General features: G+C 38.0%; 1 protein-coding gene across 5 annotated transcripts in view; it reads right to left on the bottom strand.

Moving 5' to 3' along the window:
• The window catches only part of CARMIL1 (capping protein regulator and myosin 1 linker 1), a 303,069-nt gene that overhangs the window by 118,919 nt on the left and 165,343 nt on the right, over positions 1–18,807 (bottom strand). For all 5 annotated transcript variants that reach the window (XM_057699574.1, XM_057699573.1, XM_057699569.1 and 2 more), the window contains 2 exons: positions 17,819–17,913; positions 5,969–6,055 (listed from right to left, as the gene is read on the bottom strand). In XM_057699574.1, coding sequence (XP_057555557.1) covers positions 5,969–6,055; positions 17,819–17,913 — 182 coding nt within the window. The remainder of the gene's footprint in view (positions 1–5,968; positions 6,056–17,818; positions 17,914–18,807) is intronic.

Raw genomic sequence — 18,807 nt, 5'->3', positions numbered from 1 at the left:
GTGAGTGTGCATTTGAGTTTGTAGAGAGAAGACTCAGAGGCATAGAGGGGAAATTTTTACTTAAATACATGGAAGAATTTCTTGGCCATCAACTCAACATTTATTAAGTGCTCAAAACATGTTTATAAAACACTGCAGATTAGGAGATATGTATAAATAACACCCATTCTTTGCCCTCAAAAAATTCAAAGTCCATCAGGAAAGAAATTAAATAAATTCCAAGATGAAAAGCCAAGTGCTACACAAGGAATATTTATTCAATGCAACAAATCTATATTTAAAGCCTACTGTATACCAGGCATGGGCTTCTGAGACCCAGGGGAAACTCTTTTACCCTCTCAAAGACAGTCCAGTGGGAGACCCAGACCATTGAATAATCACAATCTAGGGAGGTCAATACTATCAAAGAGGTAAGAGACAAGAGCTTGGCAGTGAAGGAGGCGGAGATTTGATTGTGTTAGATAAAAGGAACTTGCAACCGCCTATAGAAAAGGTTAATTTCTGGAGGTAACTTCTATGATTGTTTAAATGACCAACTTCCTTCAGTTTGTCCTGTTACTGGTAGCATCGATGTACTTTGAAATGGAATAATTGAGTCAAAAATCTGTGGAAAATACCAGACTCTCATCAAGAAAATCATTTGTAAAATGATGTTCTTAGTGAGGTATAACAAAACTCAATAAATAAATCCTGAAATTAGAAGGTGAAATTAGTCTTGACAGCAAAATGCTCCCTGCAAGCCTGGGTGCTTGGCAGTTGGCCAACTTCTGAATAGAATTGGGAGAGAATCATATTACCAGCTCAGCTTCAAGCTACTGAAACAGAAGGAAGGATTTCTTCCCCCACCTCCAGAGCCCACATCCACATGAGGCCTGTGTTAATGACACACTAATAGCAGGAAATAACAAAAATATAGGATAGGAAAAAATCAGGGCTCTTCCAACCCAGACTATGCACAGATTTTCATGCTACTCTCGATTCAGGCTGTCTAGTGATTTTGACCATTCTTCATAATATTTATTATTGGAGTGTTTACAGCTGGAAAAAGGTGGTACCAGATGGCCCTGCACTGACATAATCTGGCAAGCAGCAGGACATTCACTAGAAATCCAGAAAACTATCACTTAGCTAACATCTGAGGAAAAGAAAGGATATTTGGAGACAGTGTGAATATCATGGGGAGAATAAAAAAAAAAAAATCTATCTGAATCATGGAGCCATGAATATAATTGTTTTCATAGAACTAAAATATAATTGTTAGTCAAATTCAGCAAAAGCTTAAAACTGCAGTTCAATCTGAGCTATTTTGAATCTGCAAACCTTTCAGATCCTTTGTGACAGTCTGCAAGAATACTGAAAACCTTTAAGAAATCAATTCTTTTAAGAAAGTAACATTTGTTTATATATATATATATCTATATCTCTTAGGAGGGGCAACTTAAAATTCTTTGGGTCATGTTATAAAACAATATTAATTCTCAAGCACATTTTATTACAGAGAAGAGATAAAAGGTGTTGATCTTTATTTGTGAAGGGTCTAGGGCATGTGGGGCTGTCCTGATTCACGAGGAAGCTAGGGAACCCAGCTCTGCCCAGGGAACCAGCCCACTCTCATCACACTGGGAGGGACAAGGCATCAGTAAGTGGGTAGCACTCAGGTACCTCAGAACCCAAACTTGTCCTCAGATCAATGACCACCACATCCCTGTATCTGTCTTATAGTAATGAACACATAAGTTAAATAAATATAATCAAGTTAAAAAAACAAACAAAAAAAAACCTCTACCTAAAAAAGGTTAGACTTATGAAGCACATGATAAATGATTAACATTTTAATGTGTGGAAAATTCAAATGAATAAAGAAAAAAATCAACACTGTAAATAGAAGAGTAACAGAGGAGGGGGACCTAGTAATTTCCTCCAAAAGAAATACAAGTAAACTAACGAACAAGAGGGGAAAAGCTACTTAAGCAATAACTGAAGAAATTAAAATTAACATATCAGAACACTTTTGTTCATATGCTTGATAAACAGTAAAAAAAAAAAGAGAATAATATCCTCTGATGGTGAGCGTGTAAAGAGAGTTATACAAAACACTTGGAGGACAACTTGACAATAAATATCAGAAAAAGCTTTTAAAAATTTTTTTGCAAACTCTGATCTAGCAAGTCTACTTATAGGAATTTATCCTAAAGAAGAAATTAAGACATGACCATTAACTGGATATAGAAGTCATTTTAGCGTTCTCTGCACTACTGAAGAATTTGAAACGATCTAAATGTACAATAACAGATCATTTAAATAAATTAGGGAACATGTTGCAAACACTGGACTATCACACAGCCATTGTAAGTGATCAAGTATTTACTGACATAAATGATCACAATTTACTGGGGTGGGGGGGGGCAGGAGAGGAAGCTTATGAAATAGTAAGCACAGTATAATCACATATATGCATGTGTGTGTTTCTGTAGGTATGTACATAAATAAACTATGTACGGGCAGAAAACAGTGTGGAAGGATGAGTACCAATTTGTCAACAGTGACAGTCTTGTAATGGCTTGGTACTGGCATTACAAGTAATTTTTGCTTTCTCATTTATATTTTTCAGTATCTTCTAAATCTTTACCATAAATATGTAATGCATTGATAATTATCAGAAAAAAGCTTTTTATAAAACTAATTTACTAGTTTTATAAAACTAATCTGTAGAACAGTGATAACAAAAAGGGACTACATACACTTAGCTTTACGATCTGCAGATGGCTTCAGGCATCAGGACCGAAAACACTGGCTCCTGGGAAATGCTTCCCTTTGGAAAGTTACTTTTATGCCTTCATCTTACACATGTGGGTAGGAATGTGTGCAGAGAAAATCATGGGACATATGGAGCTAACCCCAAATTCAAATCACTCAGTGTAACTGTATGGTCAGAATAAAGTATGACTAGATGGATAGAAAACTCTTCCGGGACCGCTTTGCTTCACCCACTCAGTCACGACACGTTCAGTGAGAACTTGCAGTGTGTCAGGTGCCAGGGACACAGCAATGAAGGAGGCAAAGCCCTTACCATCCAGAACCTCCCAAGCTAGGACACAACCAAAATACAATGGGAAACGAATTAAAATTGAGGCATTTACAAAGTGCTATGGAACACAGGGGAGGGGGCATCGAGTCCCACAGGGTGTGGTGAGAGGATGCTGAGAGGCTTCAAAGAGAAAATGAGATAGAAGCTGAAACCTTCCAAGAGGAGCTGTAATTTACCAGATATGTGGGTGGGACACTGAGGTTGTCCCAGGCGAAATAAGAGCATATGAAAACATAAGACAGAAGGAAGAGGAAGGAAGGAAGGGAGGAAGGAAGGAAGGAAGGAAGGAAGGAAGGGAGGGAGGAAAGGGGAGAAGAGGGGAGGGAGGGAAGGAAGCAGGGGGAGGGGAGAGGGAAGTGAGGGAAGGGGAGTGGTAGGAAAGAAGGGGGAGGAGGAGGAAGATGATGGTGGCAGGGACAGCAAGCCCCCTTGTGCCAAAAACTGCACTGTATGAGTATGAAGCCATTTAATTCCACCACCTCTGATGAAGCAGGTGCTTGTATTTCCATATTACAGATGAGGCAGGTAGCTGAGGAACCAAGAGATTGTAAAAGCATATTCGTAGCATGTAATAAAGTTAGGATTCAAGCCTAGGCAACCTGCGGGAGAACTAGCAATCACTATACACACTGCCCTCAAAAGACAGTGAAATAGTTAAAGAATGGCAAATTATTCAATTCAAGTAACTTTCACTAAACACCCACAATGGTCCAGGCACTATGCCAAGTGCTGGAGATACAGAGACGAGAGACACACAGGCTGCAAGGAAAGCCCCCCTTCGAGCAGAGGGGACACGACATTTATGCAATAATGTTAGACGTGATCTAGAAGTGACACAAAGGAAAGAGTAATTGATTCTGTTGAGGCCTCAGGAATAGGGAAGACGTCTCAGAAGAGATGATCACAGGTGAGGATTTTATAAAATAAACTGAAGCTCTCCAAGAATATTTGGAAATGTGTGAGATAAGAGAAAATACACATGGGTCTCTGCCCCACCCCCCCACCCCCCGCCTATTCCTGGCACAGAGCTCCTCAAACCCTTGTAATTTCCTAGGTGATAAGAGCACTGGGAACATCCTTGTTCTAATATTTGTCTTTGACCCTGACCAGGTCTCCTAAAACTCCTATAAATTCTTAAGTGGTAAGAGCATTAGGAGTACCTTTTGTTCTAATGAGGTGACTCTGGTGGGTTCCTGGATGGGGGCTGGTCACCAGACAGACCAAGCCTTGATGAGAAGCTTGGAATTTCAGCCCCGCCCCCCACCCGCCAACACTTCTGCAGAAAGGGGAGAGGGCCCGGAAATGCAGTGAATAACTGACCACACCTACGTGATGCAGCCTCCGTGAACATCCCAATAGCATGGGTTCTGGAGAGCTTCCAGGCTGATGCACACATCCACACCAGGAGGGGATGCACCCCCCAACTCCACAGGAACAGGAAGAAGCTCCTGTGCTCATGACCCTCCCAGACCTCACCTGAAATACCTCTTCATCTGTATCCTTTATCATACCCTTTAATAAGCTAGTCAACATCAGTGTTTCCCTGAGTTCTGTGAATCACCCTGGCAAATCAATCAAACTCAAGTGGTGGTGGGGTGTCTTTGGAACCTCTGGTAACCTGAGTGTGCGACCTGCCATCTAACAGTGGTCAGGGGGCATGGCAGTCTTGTGGGCCTGAGCCCTTGACCTGTGTGATCTGTAGATACTGAGTTGAATTGCAGGACACCCAGGTGGGATCACAGAGAATTGCCTGGTGTGGCAGAGAAACCTCCACACATCTGGTGACCAGAAGTGTCAGCAGTGAACTGTTTTGTGTGAGTAATAAAGGAGACACACCGGAAAGAGAAACACAGAAGGAAGGGAGGAATCGAGGTTTTCGCTATGCAAAATGAAAGAAAAACTTTTCAAGCAGAATACAAAGCATGTATTGATACAAAGCCATGATGTACGCAGGGAGATTTCAATTATTATCACGGAGGTGCTGACGTGGCAAAACAATAACAGAACTGAAAAAATGAGAGGATGGTGAGCGGAGTCAGGAAAGAACCTGGGGAAGGAAAGGCAATTTCCAGGAGAGGAAATAAGAGCGGGTAGAGCTACACTGGTGACTGTGACTCGGCAGTTAGGCCCAACCATTTTCTGTACAGCAAACGGTCCATCTGACAGGTGCGGGTGGGGGGAACAGGGAAGTGGGGATGGCCAGCGTCTTTCCAAGGATGAACCAAGAAAAACACAACCCGTGGTGATCATTTTGTAATGTACAGAAATATCTAATCACTATCTTACGCACTTGGAACTAACAGTGTTGTAGGTCAATTATACTTCAATAAAAACAAACAAAACATTGATAAATCAAAAACAAAATGACAACCAAACACAACCAGCTACCTCTAGGAACAGGAGGCAGGAGGCAGCCAGGTAAATGTTCCCTGACTCAAAGTTTAAAAAGTTTGAAGACTGCACGTGTACTACAAAATTATTCTCTACTCTGAACGCATTTCACTTTAGAGCACGAGAATTCCAATCAGATAATTTCTTTATCTTACAACCGCCAGAATACTATAATACACATACAGTGTATGTGAACCCATGAACAACGCAGGGATTAATCTGTGTATAACTAATCATCAGCTCTCTGTACCCATGGTTCCTCCACTTCTGCAGATTCAACGAACCGGGGATTGTGTACTATTGTTAGTATTTACTACTGAAAAATATCTGCGTGTAAGTGGACCTGGGCAGTTCAAATCAGATTGTTCAAGGCTCAACTATATTTTTAAATGCAGATACATAACTAAGTAATAATTCTAACTATGTAAGGCAGCAGAGGGCAGCAGAAATATTACAGACACAAAGTTAAGTAAATAAGACATACTGTACCTTTAGGTGACAATGAGGTTTTAGATAAATTTAAATGCTTTAATCCCTTTGGGAGTTTGGCAAACTGAATACTTAAAGACGACACACCTGAGAAAGGGGGAAAAAAAGGATTGTTAGAATTTTTAAGTTGTCAGGATTGCAGTTGTTTTACAATGCCTGAAAATTAAGTTTGATTCCAACTTAAGTGGCTGTTTTTTCTTTCCGTTAGAAATTGTTTTCTAATCATCTACCATCATGCCTCCCTTACTTTCTGTCCTACCTATAGGGTAAGAAAAAGGCATAATAATTGTCAAAACTTTACCATTAGAGATGTTTTTCTTTGGACCAAGTGTTATCCTCTCCTCATAGTGCTATTTCAAATGCAAGGGGTCTTGGGAAGAGTGATGTAATTTCCCCCCTTTTCTTTTTAACCTGTGTCTTAATGAGTTGATCACTCGTCTGGGGAACAGATGCATGCTATTTAACTACTGTCAAGAAAAACAATGTGATATTAACTATTCAAATAACAGCTTCACTTTAAGCAGATGGATTCCAATATTAAACTGGCTTATGGCTAACAACCTCAGGCAAAGCAACAGAGCTTGTTTTAACCTACCTTTAACCTAGGTTTGGTAACATAAAATAACTCGCAAGGAATTCATGGTATTAAAAATCAGGTGGTCTCTAAATTTAATGGCCAGAGTGGGCTACTGTGAAAACCAGCTCATTCACCCAAGGACTGCAATGACTGTAGACTCTCTTCTAAGAGAAAATAAGAGATGAATGTATGCCCTTCCCACAGGTCCTTCAACCAACTCCTGCTGCACCTGAGTTATCACCTCCCCAGGGGCATGTTTTGGGAAGAATCCTAAAATAGTACCAAATGTAGGGTCCCACAGATTGATTCTCAATCTCCAGGCACCAATAAGGAACTACTGTACTGGCTGGTGCCCTATCACATAACCCAAAATTCCATACAAATTTATCAAATAATAATACTACTGTAGAAATAACCTAAATGTCATTCAGTTTGACTAAGCTTCTAGACAGATATTTCCCCAAGGATGGCAGGGTACTAGGAGACCCTAATATCTCACACAGCTTTTCCCAAATAAGTTTGACAATCACTGGATTAAATAATGTTAAACAGTTTTTTTAATTAAATATATTTCTAGAGATTTGAACATGCTAATCCATAATGTTAATTGCAAAGAGGGGAAAGGCCTGATATTTAGTCAATATTCTTTTTTTTTTTAATTTTATTTATTTATTTATTATTTTTGGGGGGTACACCAAGTTCAATCATCTGTTTTTATACACATATCCCCTAGTTAATACATTCTTATAAAATGTATTGGGGTGGGAGGAGAGAGAGGGAAAAGATGGAGTAATTTTGAAAACTTGATTAACCCAAAAGTAAAAAAAAAGAGAGAGGAGAAGTCAACAACAAAAAAAGTGATAAAGAGAAAACAAATATATAGTGGATTGTCACACAAATAAATAATTACATTAAATACTCAAAAGTCAAAGATGGATTAGCTAAACAATAACATCAAATGATTTCAAGAGACATACTTCAAAACACATATATTCCAAAGTGAACCTAAAAGCATGGAAAAAGACATATGCTGCAAATCTAACCAAAAGAAAGCTGGTTTATCTCTAATAAGATAAAACAAGTTAGATTTTAAGAAGTAATCCTAGAGATAAATGATATTTCATTAATGAAGAAGATGTAACAGTTTTAAATCTGTACAATCTGAGTAACACAGCTATATGAAGTAAATTTAGTGGCAACCAAAGAAAATACATGTATTATTATACACATATATGTGTGTATACACACGTACATACACACACTCAACAGTGGGAGATTTTTAAACACATCTCTGTCAGTAGCTGATAAATGGACAAAAAGGCTATAAAATATACACGATATCAACAGCATAATGAAAAAAATCTATTTGATATATTTAAAACACTGTACCTAATAACTACAGAATATATTTCTTCAAAGTACACAAGGAAAATTTACAAGTGACCATCATAAAGCAAGTCTCAACAAACAGTACATTCCTTAACTTGTGTGAAATCATACAGAGTACATTCTCAAACTATTAGTATGTTCTCTAATTGCTACCATTACTATGGAATTAAGATAGGAATTATAAAAATAATTATAGTTAGAAAATCCCCAAATAATTAGGACTTAAGCAATATATTTCTACATAACAAATGAGTCCAAGAAAAAAATCACAATGGAAATCTTTAAAATTATTTTATTTAAAATTTTAAAATTATGACATCAAATTTTGGGGATACAACTCAAGCCATGCTTAGAGTGAAGTCCATAGTCCTAAATACATATGTGAATAAAGAAAAGCCGTAAACTTATTATCTAAGTATCCATCTCAAGATGTTTAAAAAAAAAAAAAAAATAGCAAATTAATCCCCACTCCAACCCTATAAACAGAAAGAAATAACAAAGGAAAGACATCAATTAAATAGAAACCAGTCATAAAATAAGTAAATTTAACAAAGCTTGTCCTTCAAAAATAAAATAAAATAAAATAAAATAAAATAAAATAAAATTAATAAATCCCAGCAACACTTTAAAAAAGAGAGAGAGAAAGAAAAGGATCAAATTATCAAAATCAGAAATGAAAACAGAATGCCAGTAGGGATCCTGTAGACACTACAAATAGAACTGAAGGATATAAAAAACTAAAGATCAAAAAATGTATCATTTTGGAAGAAATTCCTTATGAAAAATACAACTTTGCAAAATTTACATAAGAAACAGGTAGTCTCCTCTAAGAAAATAATAAATCTATTATTAAAAACATCTCCACAAAGAAAAGCAAGAGAAGCCAAGTATACAAGAGTATCTATTATGTAATTCCATAGTGGTGAGTTTCCAGAATCAAGAAAGGTAATCTATCCTAACAGCAGTCTGAAGAGTAGTTATCTTTTCCAGGTGGTGGAGGGGAAGGGTGTGGCAAAACACAGAGAAGCTCGTGCAGTGCTGGTAACGTCCTGTTTCTTGATCTTCCCAGTGGTTGCATGAGAGCATTCCCTTTGTAAAAATTAGTTACGATGTAAACTTGGGATTTCTAGACTGCTTTATGAATGCACGTGACACCTCAATGAAAAAAGTTACTTCAGCAAATTAGGTATGGAAAATAACAGAGGAGAAAATCTAAATGACTATGGGTGGCAATGACTTTTTAGATACAACACCAAAGGCACAGTCCATGAAGGAAATCATCTAAAGCGGGACTTCATTAAAATTGAAAAGTTCTGTATGATTACCGGGGTTGGGCGGGGGGGGGGAACTGGGACTGACATATGCACACTACTATATGTAAAAAGGTAAACCAGATAACTAATAAGAACCTAGTGTAGAGCACAGGGAGCTCTATTCAACACTCTATAATGGCCCATATGGGAAAAGAATCTAAAAAAGAGTGGATATATGTATATGTATAACTGATTCATTTTGTTCTACAGCAGAAACTAACACATTGTAAATCAACTATACGTCAATAAAAATTAATTTTAAAAAATTAAAAAGTTCTGCTCTACAAAAGACAACGTCAAGAGAATGAGAAGACAAGCCACAGACTGAGAGGAAATCTTTGCAAAAGGCACATCTGATAAAGGACTGTTATTCAAAATATACAAGAATTCTTGAAACTCAGCAGTAAGAAAATAAGCAACCTAATTAAAAAATGAGCCGAAGACCCTTATAGACATCTCACCAAAGAAGATATACAGATGGCAAATAAGCATATGAAAAGATGCTCCACATCATACGTCATCAGGGAAATGCAAATTAAAACAATGAGATACTGCTACATACCTACTATGGCCAAAATCTGAAACACTGACATGAAATGCTCCAGGATGTGGAGCAAGAGGAACGCTCATTTGTTGCTGGTGGGAGTGCAAAATGGTACAGCTGCTTTGGAAGATAGTTTGATGATTCCTTATAAAACTAAACTTATCATTACCATGTGATTCAGCAACCACTCACTTTGGTATTTACCCAAAGTAGTTGAAAACTATATGAAATTCTGGAAAAGGCAAAACTTTGGAGACAGTATAAAGATCAGTGATTGCCCGGGGTTGGGCATGGGGGTGCATGGGGAGGGAGGATAACCAGGTAGAACACAGAATTTTTCAGGCAGTGAAAATACTCTGTATGATATTATAATGAGGGATGCATGTCATTATACATTTGTCCAAACCCACAGGTTGTACAACACCAAGAGTGAACCCAAATGAAAATTATGGACTTTGGGTGGTTACGATGTATCAATGGAGGGTCATCAATCATAACAAACATCTTACTCTGCTGATGGATGCTAATGATGAGGGAGGCTGTGTCTATGTGCGCACAGGGAGTATATGGAAATCTCTGTATGTTTCTCTCAATGTTGCTGTGAACCTAAAACTACTCTAAAAAAAACTGTCTTCAAAAACCAAATTAGGTATGGAAGAGGAAAGCACATCAGATTCTTACTTTAAATAATGACAAGAGGATGATGCCTTAGAGGACTGGGACGGGGAGGGTGGGGGGGAGTCAAGGGAGGGAGGGAATACGGGGATGTGTGTGTAAATATAGATGAGTGACCTTGGTGTACCTCAGGAACTGGTACAAGAGTGTAAAGCAATTATATTCCAATAAAAAAATAATAATAATAATAATGACAAGAGTTATCATTGCCTACTCATGACCAATTCTTTCACATATTTTTTCACTCAGCAAAGTATGTTACAATAATGTTAAAAAATGTGTGTGTGTGTGTATATATATATATATATATATATATATATCCCCAAATTATGCTGAAAATATCTGTTAGATCAAAGTTAAACTTCAAATTTGTTGCACTGAGGTTGACTTGTTTTGCTTTGTTCTTTGAGAAAATAATAATTTCTAAATTTTCAATATTTCCTTTTGTGTCAGACATACCTGTACCATCACATAAAACTATAAATGCCCACAACCAAATGTAAGGCCAGAATGGAACAATTATTTTACACTACTGGTGACACCTACCCATCTGTTCATTCCTTAATCATAAACTTTCTTCTAAAAAGGAAGGTAGACAAAAAGGAATAAATAATCCAATACCTTTCTCTAGAAATGGAACTATCACACCCTAAGTAATGCAAATAATAAAAAGTGAAGCTCCTAAACTAGAATAAAGGTGAGTAAAGTCATGTTTGATAACTTATTTTAAATGAAAAAAAAGCAGGATTAAAGGTAAACTGGATTAAAGGTAAAAAGGACTAAAGTCTCAGATACAAGATTGTCTGGTTAAAGTATTTTTTATCTAATTCTAGACTAAGTTACTAGCTTCTTTTCTTCTTGACAAAATGTTTTGTTTTAGTTTCCTGGGCATCCACAACTCAAGTATCAATATATTTCTTCGTTAAAGAAACACCCTTGCTAAGTGCTAATGTAACAAAAGGCACAACTGGGGTCAGTACTGTTTGGTTTTTCAAACATGAAAGAACTAAATTCATTTTTCTGCCTTTATTTATTTACTTTTTATTTTTTTTTTGGAGTATATCCGATTAACAATGTTGTGATAGTTTCAGATGCACAGCAAAGCGACTCGGCCATACATATACACGTATCCACTCTCCCCCAGAAGAACTAAATTCAGTTTTGATAAAAGGTAACAGATTATTTCACAAAAGCAGACTTTGGCAGACTTCAGAAACGGGGTCTTGGCAGCATAAATAAATTGAGGGTGGCTGGCAGCCAAAATCTCAGGAAAAACAAAAAAATTAACCTGCCCTGTATTTCCTGAAGTTAGTGACTCAGCAGTGTCATGGAAGAAACAGATCATCGAGAAAACATTTCCCCACTAAGACAGAAGAAACTTTTCAACTCTGGCCAAAACCATTCAATTCTACCCCCAAAATAAAGCAAAACTCAGCCTTCAGGGCTGTGAATTGAAACAAAATTTATCACCAAAAACTTTCATCTGGAGACTTTACTGGACGAATAACCCTTCTTGTAATTTATTCTTGTTTTAGTATGTGTCAAAATTAGAAGAAAAAAAGGTCTAATTTTTATTTCTCCTTTCAAAATGAAACTGTTATAGCTCCCTCTGCTTCGAAATATTTGACTAATAAAAAAGTAATTACAGAATGTTTAGAATTATAATCTTCCATCTGATGTTATTAACTTACAAAGACAGGAAATTAAATTTAACATTGCAGTTTTAACCCATTAATCGTGCATGTCCTTAAAAATCTATGACAATAACATATAAAATTCTAAAACTTTGATATCCTCGAATCATGGAAAAAAAGGTTTAAGGTAGGTCCTTGTTTACTGAAAGCATAATATTAATAATTTAACAAAATCCTGCTATGGCGTTCTAGTAACATGATACAGGGAAACAAAAGACCTCTTTCTTGTCTGTTAGAAAGCATATAGATTTGAACACTGTAGACGTCAGAACGCAGCTGAGAGTTAAATTTTTTAGATTTCTACTAATTCCAATGGCTTCCCTGGAGAGTTCAGAAACACTAAAAAAAAAAAACTAAGCAAATAAATAAAACACGAGGGAGTATTTCCATTTCAAAAATAAGGCTGAGAGAAAGAGATTCAAGAACTAGGAATATAGGAATAAAAGACTAGTGGGAAAAAACGGTCAACACAATTTTTGAAAGCCCTGAAACCCAAACCTATGCAGTTTTTTTTAAATATTGTTTTACCCTGTATAACCATAAAAAATATCAATATCTCTGAAATCATGACTCTAAAGAAAAGTACTTTCTGTTGTATAGCTGTCGCACAGAAACCTGGCATCTGTAAATACCAAAGAGATTAAGAAAATGTACTGACGTGCTATGGAATAAGCCAATGTTTTCCAAATAGCATACACAAAATTATCTCCTTCCATTTCCAAAGGAAATCTAGACAGCCAAATCAGAAAATCCCAACCACAGCATAAGAGGCTGACTGATTGATCACTCAAGAAATTCTAGACAAGAGTACGTCAGTACTAGGTATGACTCTGCAAGCTTTTCCCAATTATGTAAACACGGTTTCCTCATCCGTAAAGGGGAATAATAACATTTGCTCTATTTACCTTCACAAGACTATTTTATGAATCAAATGTGGTAGTAAAAGTTAACACATTGAGTGCATAGTATGTGACAGGTGATTCTTATGGCTTCTGCCTGTATTATCTCATTCAATCCTTAGACACCCTTATGTGGGAGATGCTATTATTATTTTAGACATGAGGAATCTGAGGGAGGCATAAAGAAGTGAGGTAATTTGTGCAAGGAAACTCAGATGCAAAGTGGAGAAGCCCAGATATGAACCTATGTATTTTAACTCTAGAATCTACTGAGTATATACTGAGATATGAAAGATCTACACCACCCCCAAATGTAACTGGCAATTCTAGAATCTATTTCTCTCGTCTTGTTTAGAAGATCAAATCAGAGCCACCACCAGATGGTTGGGAAAAAAAATATTTGGGTGTTTCAGGTCAACATTTCCAAAAGAAAAACACTCCGAGACAGGATTCTAAATCATCTTTAAACACAACAATCCAATTTAGAACAAAGTGAGGGGAGGAAATAAGGAAGACATTCCTGACGAGGCTAAGATCATAAAATCCAGGGTAACTGGGAAGGGTTAGCAGGGAGACCAGAACACGGATCTCGTGACATTTGGGGAAGGAAAGTGTGTGAAATGAGCAGAGCTGTATTCCCTGAAAACACTCACCATTGATCCAAAAAGTCATCAGATCCAAAGGATTAGTCACGAGGCAATGACTGAAAACACCCTGGTGCAGATACTAGGTCAGCCCAGAGGACTCTCCACAGAACTAGTTAATAAAGTTCAGTTAGAACAGGGAGTTTCAAGCCTTTTCAACCATGACCCACATAAAGAAAGAGATTTGTCATCGTGATGAAGAAACCTCACACCAAAATAAACACATACACATGTAATAGAAAACTGAAACCTAAGTTTTCCTGAACAATGCACTCTGATATTTTCTATTCTGTTCTATTTCTTCTTTTCAAAAAAAGAAAAAAAAAAAAAAAAAATGCTTACCGGGTCTTGACCTACAATCTGAAAACACACTGGGTTAGAAGGCCAAGAGCAAGCTGGGGAACAGGGCTGGCCCTGCAACCAGGAGAAGAAGAGCTCGTGCATGTGTGTGGTCTGTTCACTGCGGGGCGGGGGGCGCGGTTCTGGCAGCATGTAAGCGGGGGATCCAGCATTGGAAGCATGGCCAGGACACGCTACACCCCTCCTACTACATCATACTTCAGCCTCCTCCACCACAAGCCCCTTAACAACAGAAGGCTGCCTGTCTTCTGCACATGAGCCTGACAAGGAGGCTGAGCTGTAAATAGCAGGGCTGTGCTGCATCAACTTTCATATCACAAAGCGAGGAACCAAACTTCCTCTCTCAGAGTTTCCAAATAAGTCCCTGAGAGGATGGCTCAGGTGCAGAATCAAATTCCACTTGGTGCTAAACAATTCCTCAGAATTCTGGGCTGCCAAACTACCTTGTGTTTCTTTGCAATTCCTTGTAAATAATCTTTCCAGGCTCATTCTCTTTTATAGACTAAACAATCTAATTGCAAACTCCTCCCCCATGCTTTTTTATTGTTTTCCATTAAAAAGCTCAGAAAAAAAGTCATGAAAATTTTTCCCTATTTTGAAGTTTCTATACATATTTTACACTCAGTTGGATTTCTTGTGGACTTTGCATCTAGAAGCAGAAAAGCTACCAATCATCTTCAGATATTTAGCCTGGATGAAAAAAAGTCTATAAAGAATTTCTGTGCAGAAGGCTCAGCCCCAAGGGTGAAAAAAAAAAAAAAAAGTGGAAAATACGGATGCTGGCAATTGTCCAAGAGCACCAGCAAACACAGCAACAAATGAATCTAGAAGGAGCAGAAATGTGGGAAGTCTTCGCTTGATAAAATATTTTCAGGAGTGTCAAAACTTGAGTGTAAGTGAGCAGAAAACACCCTGGAGAGTCGATATCTACACAAGAAGCTGTGGAAAACATCCTTGCTATGATTCATGGTTCTAACACCTGGGAATGGACTGCAGGCAGCTGAAAAGATGCACAAAATCAGGTCACACAGGGAAGTGGAGGAAACAGGCAGGGAAGCGTCATCTCTGAAGACATGTTCTGACCCCGTATAAAAGAAATCTCTATAAACTTCAGCACGGTTTTCAATTGCAATTTAAAAAGCACAAAAAAGGGAATTCAATTAAATGAAATCAAATTCAATTTAAAGAAAACATTTATTGATTACATACAAGGTCTCAGGCTAGATGCAGTGTGTCTTAGGAGGTTAGGAGAGAGTGACGGACAAGGAGCCGGGATGAGAAGTAAGCTGGTGGAGAAACGTCCGCATCTAACTCCAATGTAGCAGAATGAAGGGAATGCTACCGCAGAAGTTTAAACCAAAGGTGAGGGGCCAATAGATAAGGTTGTCCAACAGGGCTGCACTTCAGGGCATCTGAGGCAGATGAAGGGCCTCAGACTCATCCTTCCCCTCACAGCCTCCCAGACAATATGAGAGGTCTTTGGGGTCTGGCTTCTTTAACTGAACACAATGCTTCTGGGGGTCAACCATGTCGCAGGGGGGTCAGTGCCTCGTGCTCTCGTGCTGCTGAGTAATGTTCCACAGTACAGACACACCACACTTTGTCTATCCCCTCGCCAGTGGTGGGCATTTGGGTTGCCACTTTGGGGCGATCGTGAATAACACTGCTATCAATATTCACCCACGAGTCTTCATGTGGACATATGTGTCATTTTTCTTGAGTAACACCTCGCGGTGGAATTGCTGGGTCATAGAACAAATTCGTGTTTAATTTTTCTTTTCTTTTTTTTTTTTTTGGCACACGGGCTTAGTTGCTCCGTGGCATGTGGGATCTTCCTGGAGCAGGGATCGAACTCATGTCCTCTGCATTGGCAGGCAGATTCCCAACCACTGCGCCACCTAGGAAGCCCCGTGTTTAATTTTTGAAGCAGCTGGCTAACCAGTATCCAAAGAGGCTGCCCCACTTTACACTCCCACCAGCAACACATGAGTTCCCGTTTCCCACATCCTCTCCAACACTTATTTTGGTTATAGGCAAACTACTGGTTGTGAAGTGGTATCTCAATGTGGTTTGAATTTGCATTTTCCTGATGAATAAGGAGTGTCTCTTACTGCACCCTGGATGTCACATCCTTAGTAACTGGCATTTAACAACTACTGATCTTCTTCTGTCAGTGGATAAATACGTTTGAGTCCCTTCCATCTTAAAAACAAAAGCAAAACAGTGCTCCTGTCTATAAAAGGTGATCTACATGGTTTCCACTTTGTTATATTCACCTCTTTGTAGCATTTGACTAACAGCGAGAACATTGGTTTTTCCTACAGATAATACCAAACCCCAGAGAAGCTCCTGCTCCAGGGATATGTATTCATTATTTTCAGCTTTCCATACATATCTATGATAGTGTCTTTCATGTGTACTGGTTTTCCAATTCAGTCTCAACCTTCCTTTAGATTCACTGCTTCAGATGCTGGTAAGTTCCTCTTCAAAGGTTTCCTTAGATACCACGTGGGTATCTTTTTCAATAAAGAACAATGTCAATATCAGCAATAAAAAAGCAGAATTGAATGCCTATATCAGTATCTTCAGCTCAGTTTAATAATTAACCCTCATCAAATATATAACATCACAAGATGAAAGGCCCTTATTCAACAACGCTGGAAAACATCTGCAACAGATAATGAAAACAAAGTATTCCCTCTAGAAATAAAGCTACTTCTTCTTAAACTTCATCCATCAATGTTCTCCTACTGAGAATTAAAACTCTCAAGTTTCACTTTCTAAACATACTGACTCTTCCCTCTACTCATGCAAACATTTTTAATGAAATCTTCTTTTGCCTCCTCAGGAAATCTAGTCCTTCAATTTCTCTCTATTCTCACATTCAAATCCTGTTAAATATTCAAAAACATTTGTGATAGGCAGAACTGTAAGATGGTCCTGAAGATTCCTGACCCTTGATAAACACACCCTATATAATTTCTTCAAGTGTGTGGGGCAGACCAATGAAAATGATGGGATATCACAAATGTGATTAAGTCACTAATCAGTCAACACTGAGTTAATCAAAAGGGAGATTGTCTTGGGTGGGTCTGACCCAAACAGGTGAGCGGTCTAAAAGAAAGTAAAGCATCAGAAAGATGTGTGCTTCTGCTGGCCTGGAGCAAGAGGCAGATAGGCATGTTATGAGAGGAGGGGACCACGTGGCAAGGACCTGAACACAGCCTCCAAGGTGTGGTCCCTGACTGGCAGCGAGCAAGAAAGGATGACCTAGTCTTAGAGCCTCAGGAAATTAATTCTGCCAACAAGCAGTGAGCTTGAGGAAGACCCCAGGTCACAGATAAGATCACAGCCCCAGCTGACAACTTGATTTCTGCCTCATGACAGTGAGAACCCAGCTAACCTGTACCCAGACTACTGACCCAAAGACAACATGTGATAATAAATCTGTGTCACCTTAAGCTGCCATGTATGTGGTAACTTATTACCCAGCAATAAAAAGCCAATATAAGAGTTTAAAAATAATATCCTCCTTCCCATTTGTATCACTTCAAAACTTGTTCATCAGCTGATAAAATTGTAGCATAAGTATTTTCACCAAAGGGTGAAAAGAATTAGAAGCCAGCAAGAACATCAGCAGTATTTGTAACATAACTACACCTAAGCCTGACGCTGCTCTTCAGGCATAGCTTAAATTAAAACTGCCTAATCCTCTTAGAGTTCTGGCACCAATGGTCACATAAATGCTACGGTACCTCGATCCTCCAGTGGGTTGCCAGCAAGGTTGATCGTGTGGAGTCCTGAGTTGGGATTATGTGCTAGAGCACTGGCCAGTTTTTGTGCAAAATCTCTGCAAGTAAACAAAACAATAAGATGAGATAACACAACGTGTAAAACTGCTCAAAGAGAAAATTAAAAGCTAGCATAGCTGGGGTGAAATATAAAAAAAGAGAAGCATTCTTTACAGGATGAATCTATATATCATATATTTGTTAAGAACCAATCTATTTTCCCAAGTACGATCCTCATTAGAGAATCTGTGAAGCCATAGCTAGAATATGGTTCATCTTGATCAGTCAAAACCTCATTCAAAAAAAAAAAAAAAGAAAATATACAATTGCCCCTTTAAAGACACATTGCAGGATGTCATTAACAGTACTGTTTGGCCTCTCCATGACTGAAAAAAACAAACCCTGAATTGAACCTGCTTTTCACGAAAATTGTAATAGCCTATTCACTATATGAGTTCTAATTTCATGCAATACTCATGAATGCAAAACTGAGTGCCCTAATTATTGAATTTAAAGGCTACAGTTGCTAGCACTATATTTTAACAAAAGTCAAAAAACACTATTTTAGATGTGTTTAACTTAACACACTCAGTGCTATGGTTATGAAACTGTCAACCCTCCTCACGTAGTAGCAGTAAAGTCTTTACTCCAGCAGATTCAAACTGACCTGCCCCTAGTAAGTCTTGGGTATTGGTTACTGAACCACTAGATGAAGGTTATTTAAGTGTGAATTTGAAAAGGGAGAGAAATGGCTAAAACAGATCAAAGCAAAGCAGTAACATCCTATGAAATGTGTCATTACTATTACTACCATTAATGATACTAGTAAAAGCTAACACATAGCATCTCTAATATGAAAAATACTCTACTAAACACTTCCCACTTATGAAATCATTTATCCTTACAACTGTAATTGCATAAAGTAGGCATCATTATTATCTCCACTTTAAAGA

Source organism: Hippopotamus amphibius, chromosome 11 (genome assembly GCF_030028045.1).
Source record: "Hippopotamus amphibius kiboko isolate mHipAmp2 chromosome 11, mHipAmp2.hap2, whole genome shotgun sequence".
In the NCBI taxonomy this organism is placed as follows: Eukaryota; Metazoa; Chordata; class Mammalia; order Artiodactyla; family Hippopotamidae; genus Hippopotamus; species Hippopotamus amphibius.
The sequence above is the reverse complement of the archived record's forward strand: the minus strand, read 5'-3'. Positions and strand labels throughout refer to the sequence as shown.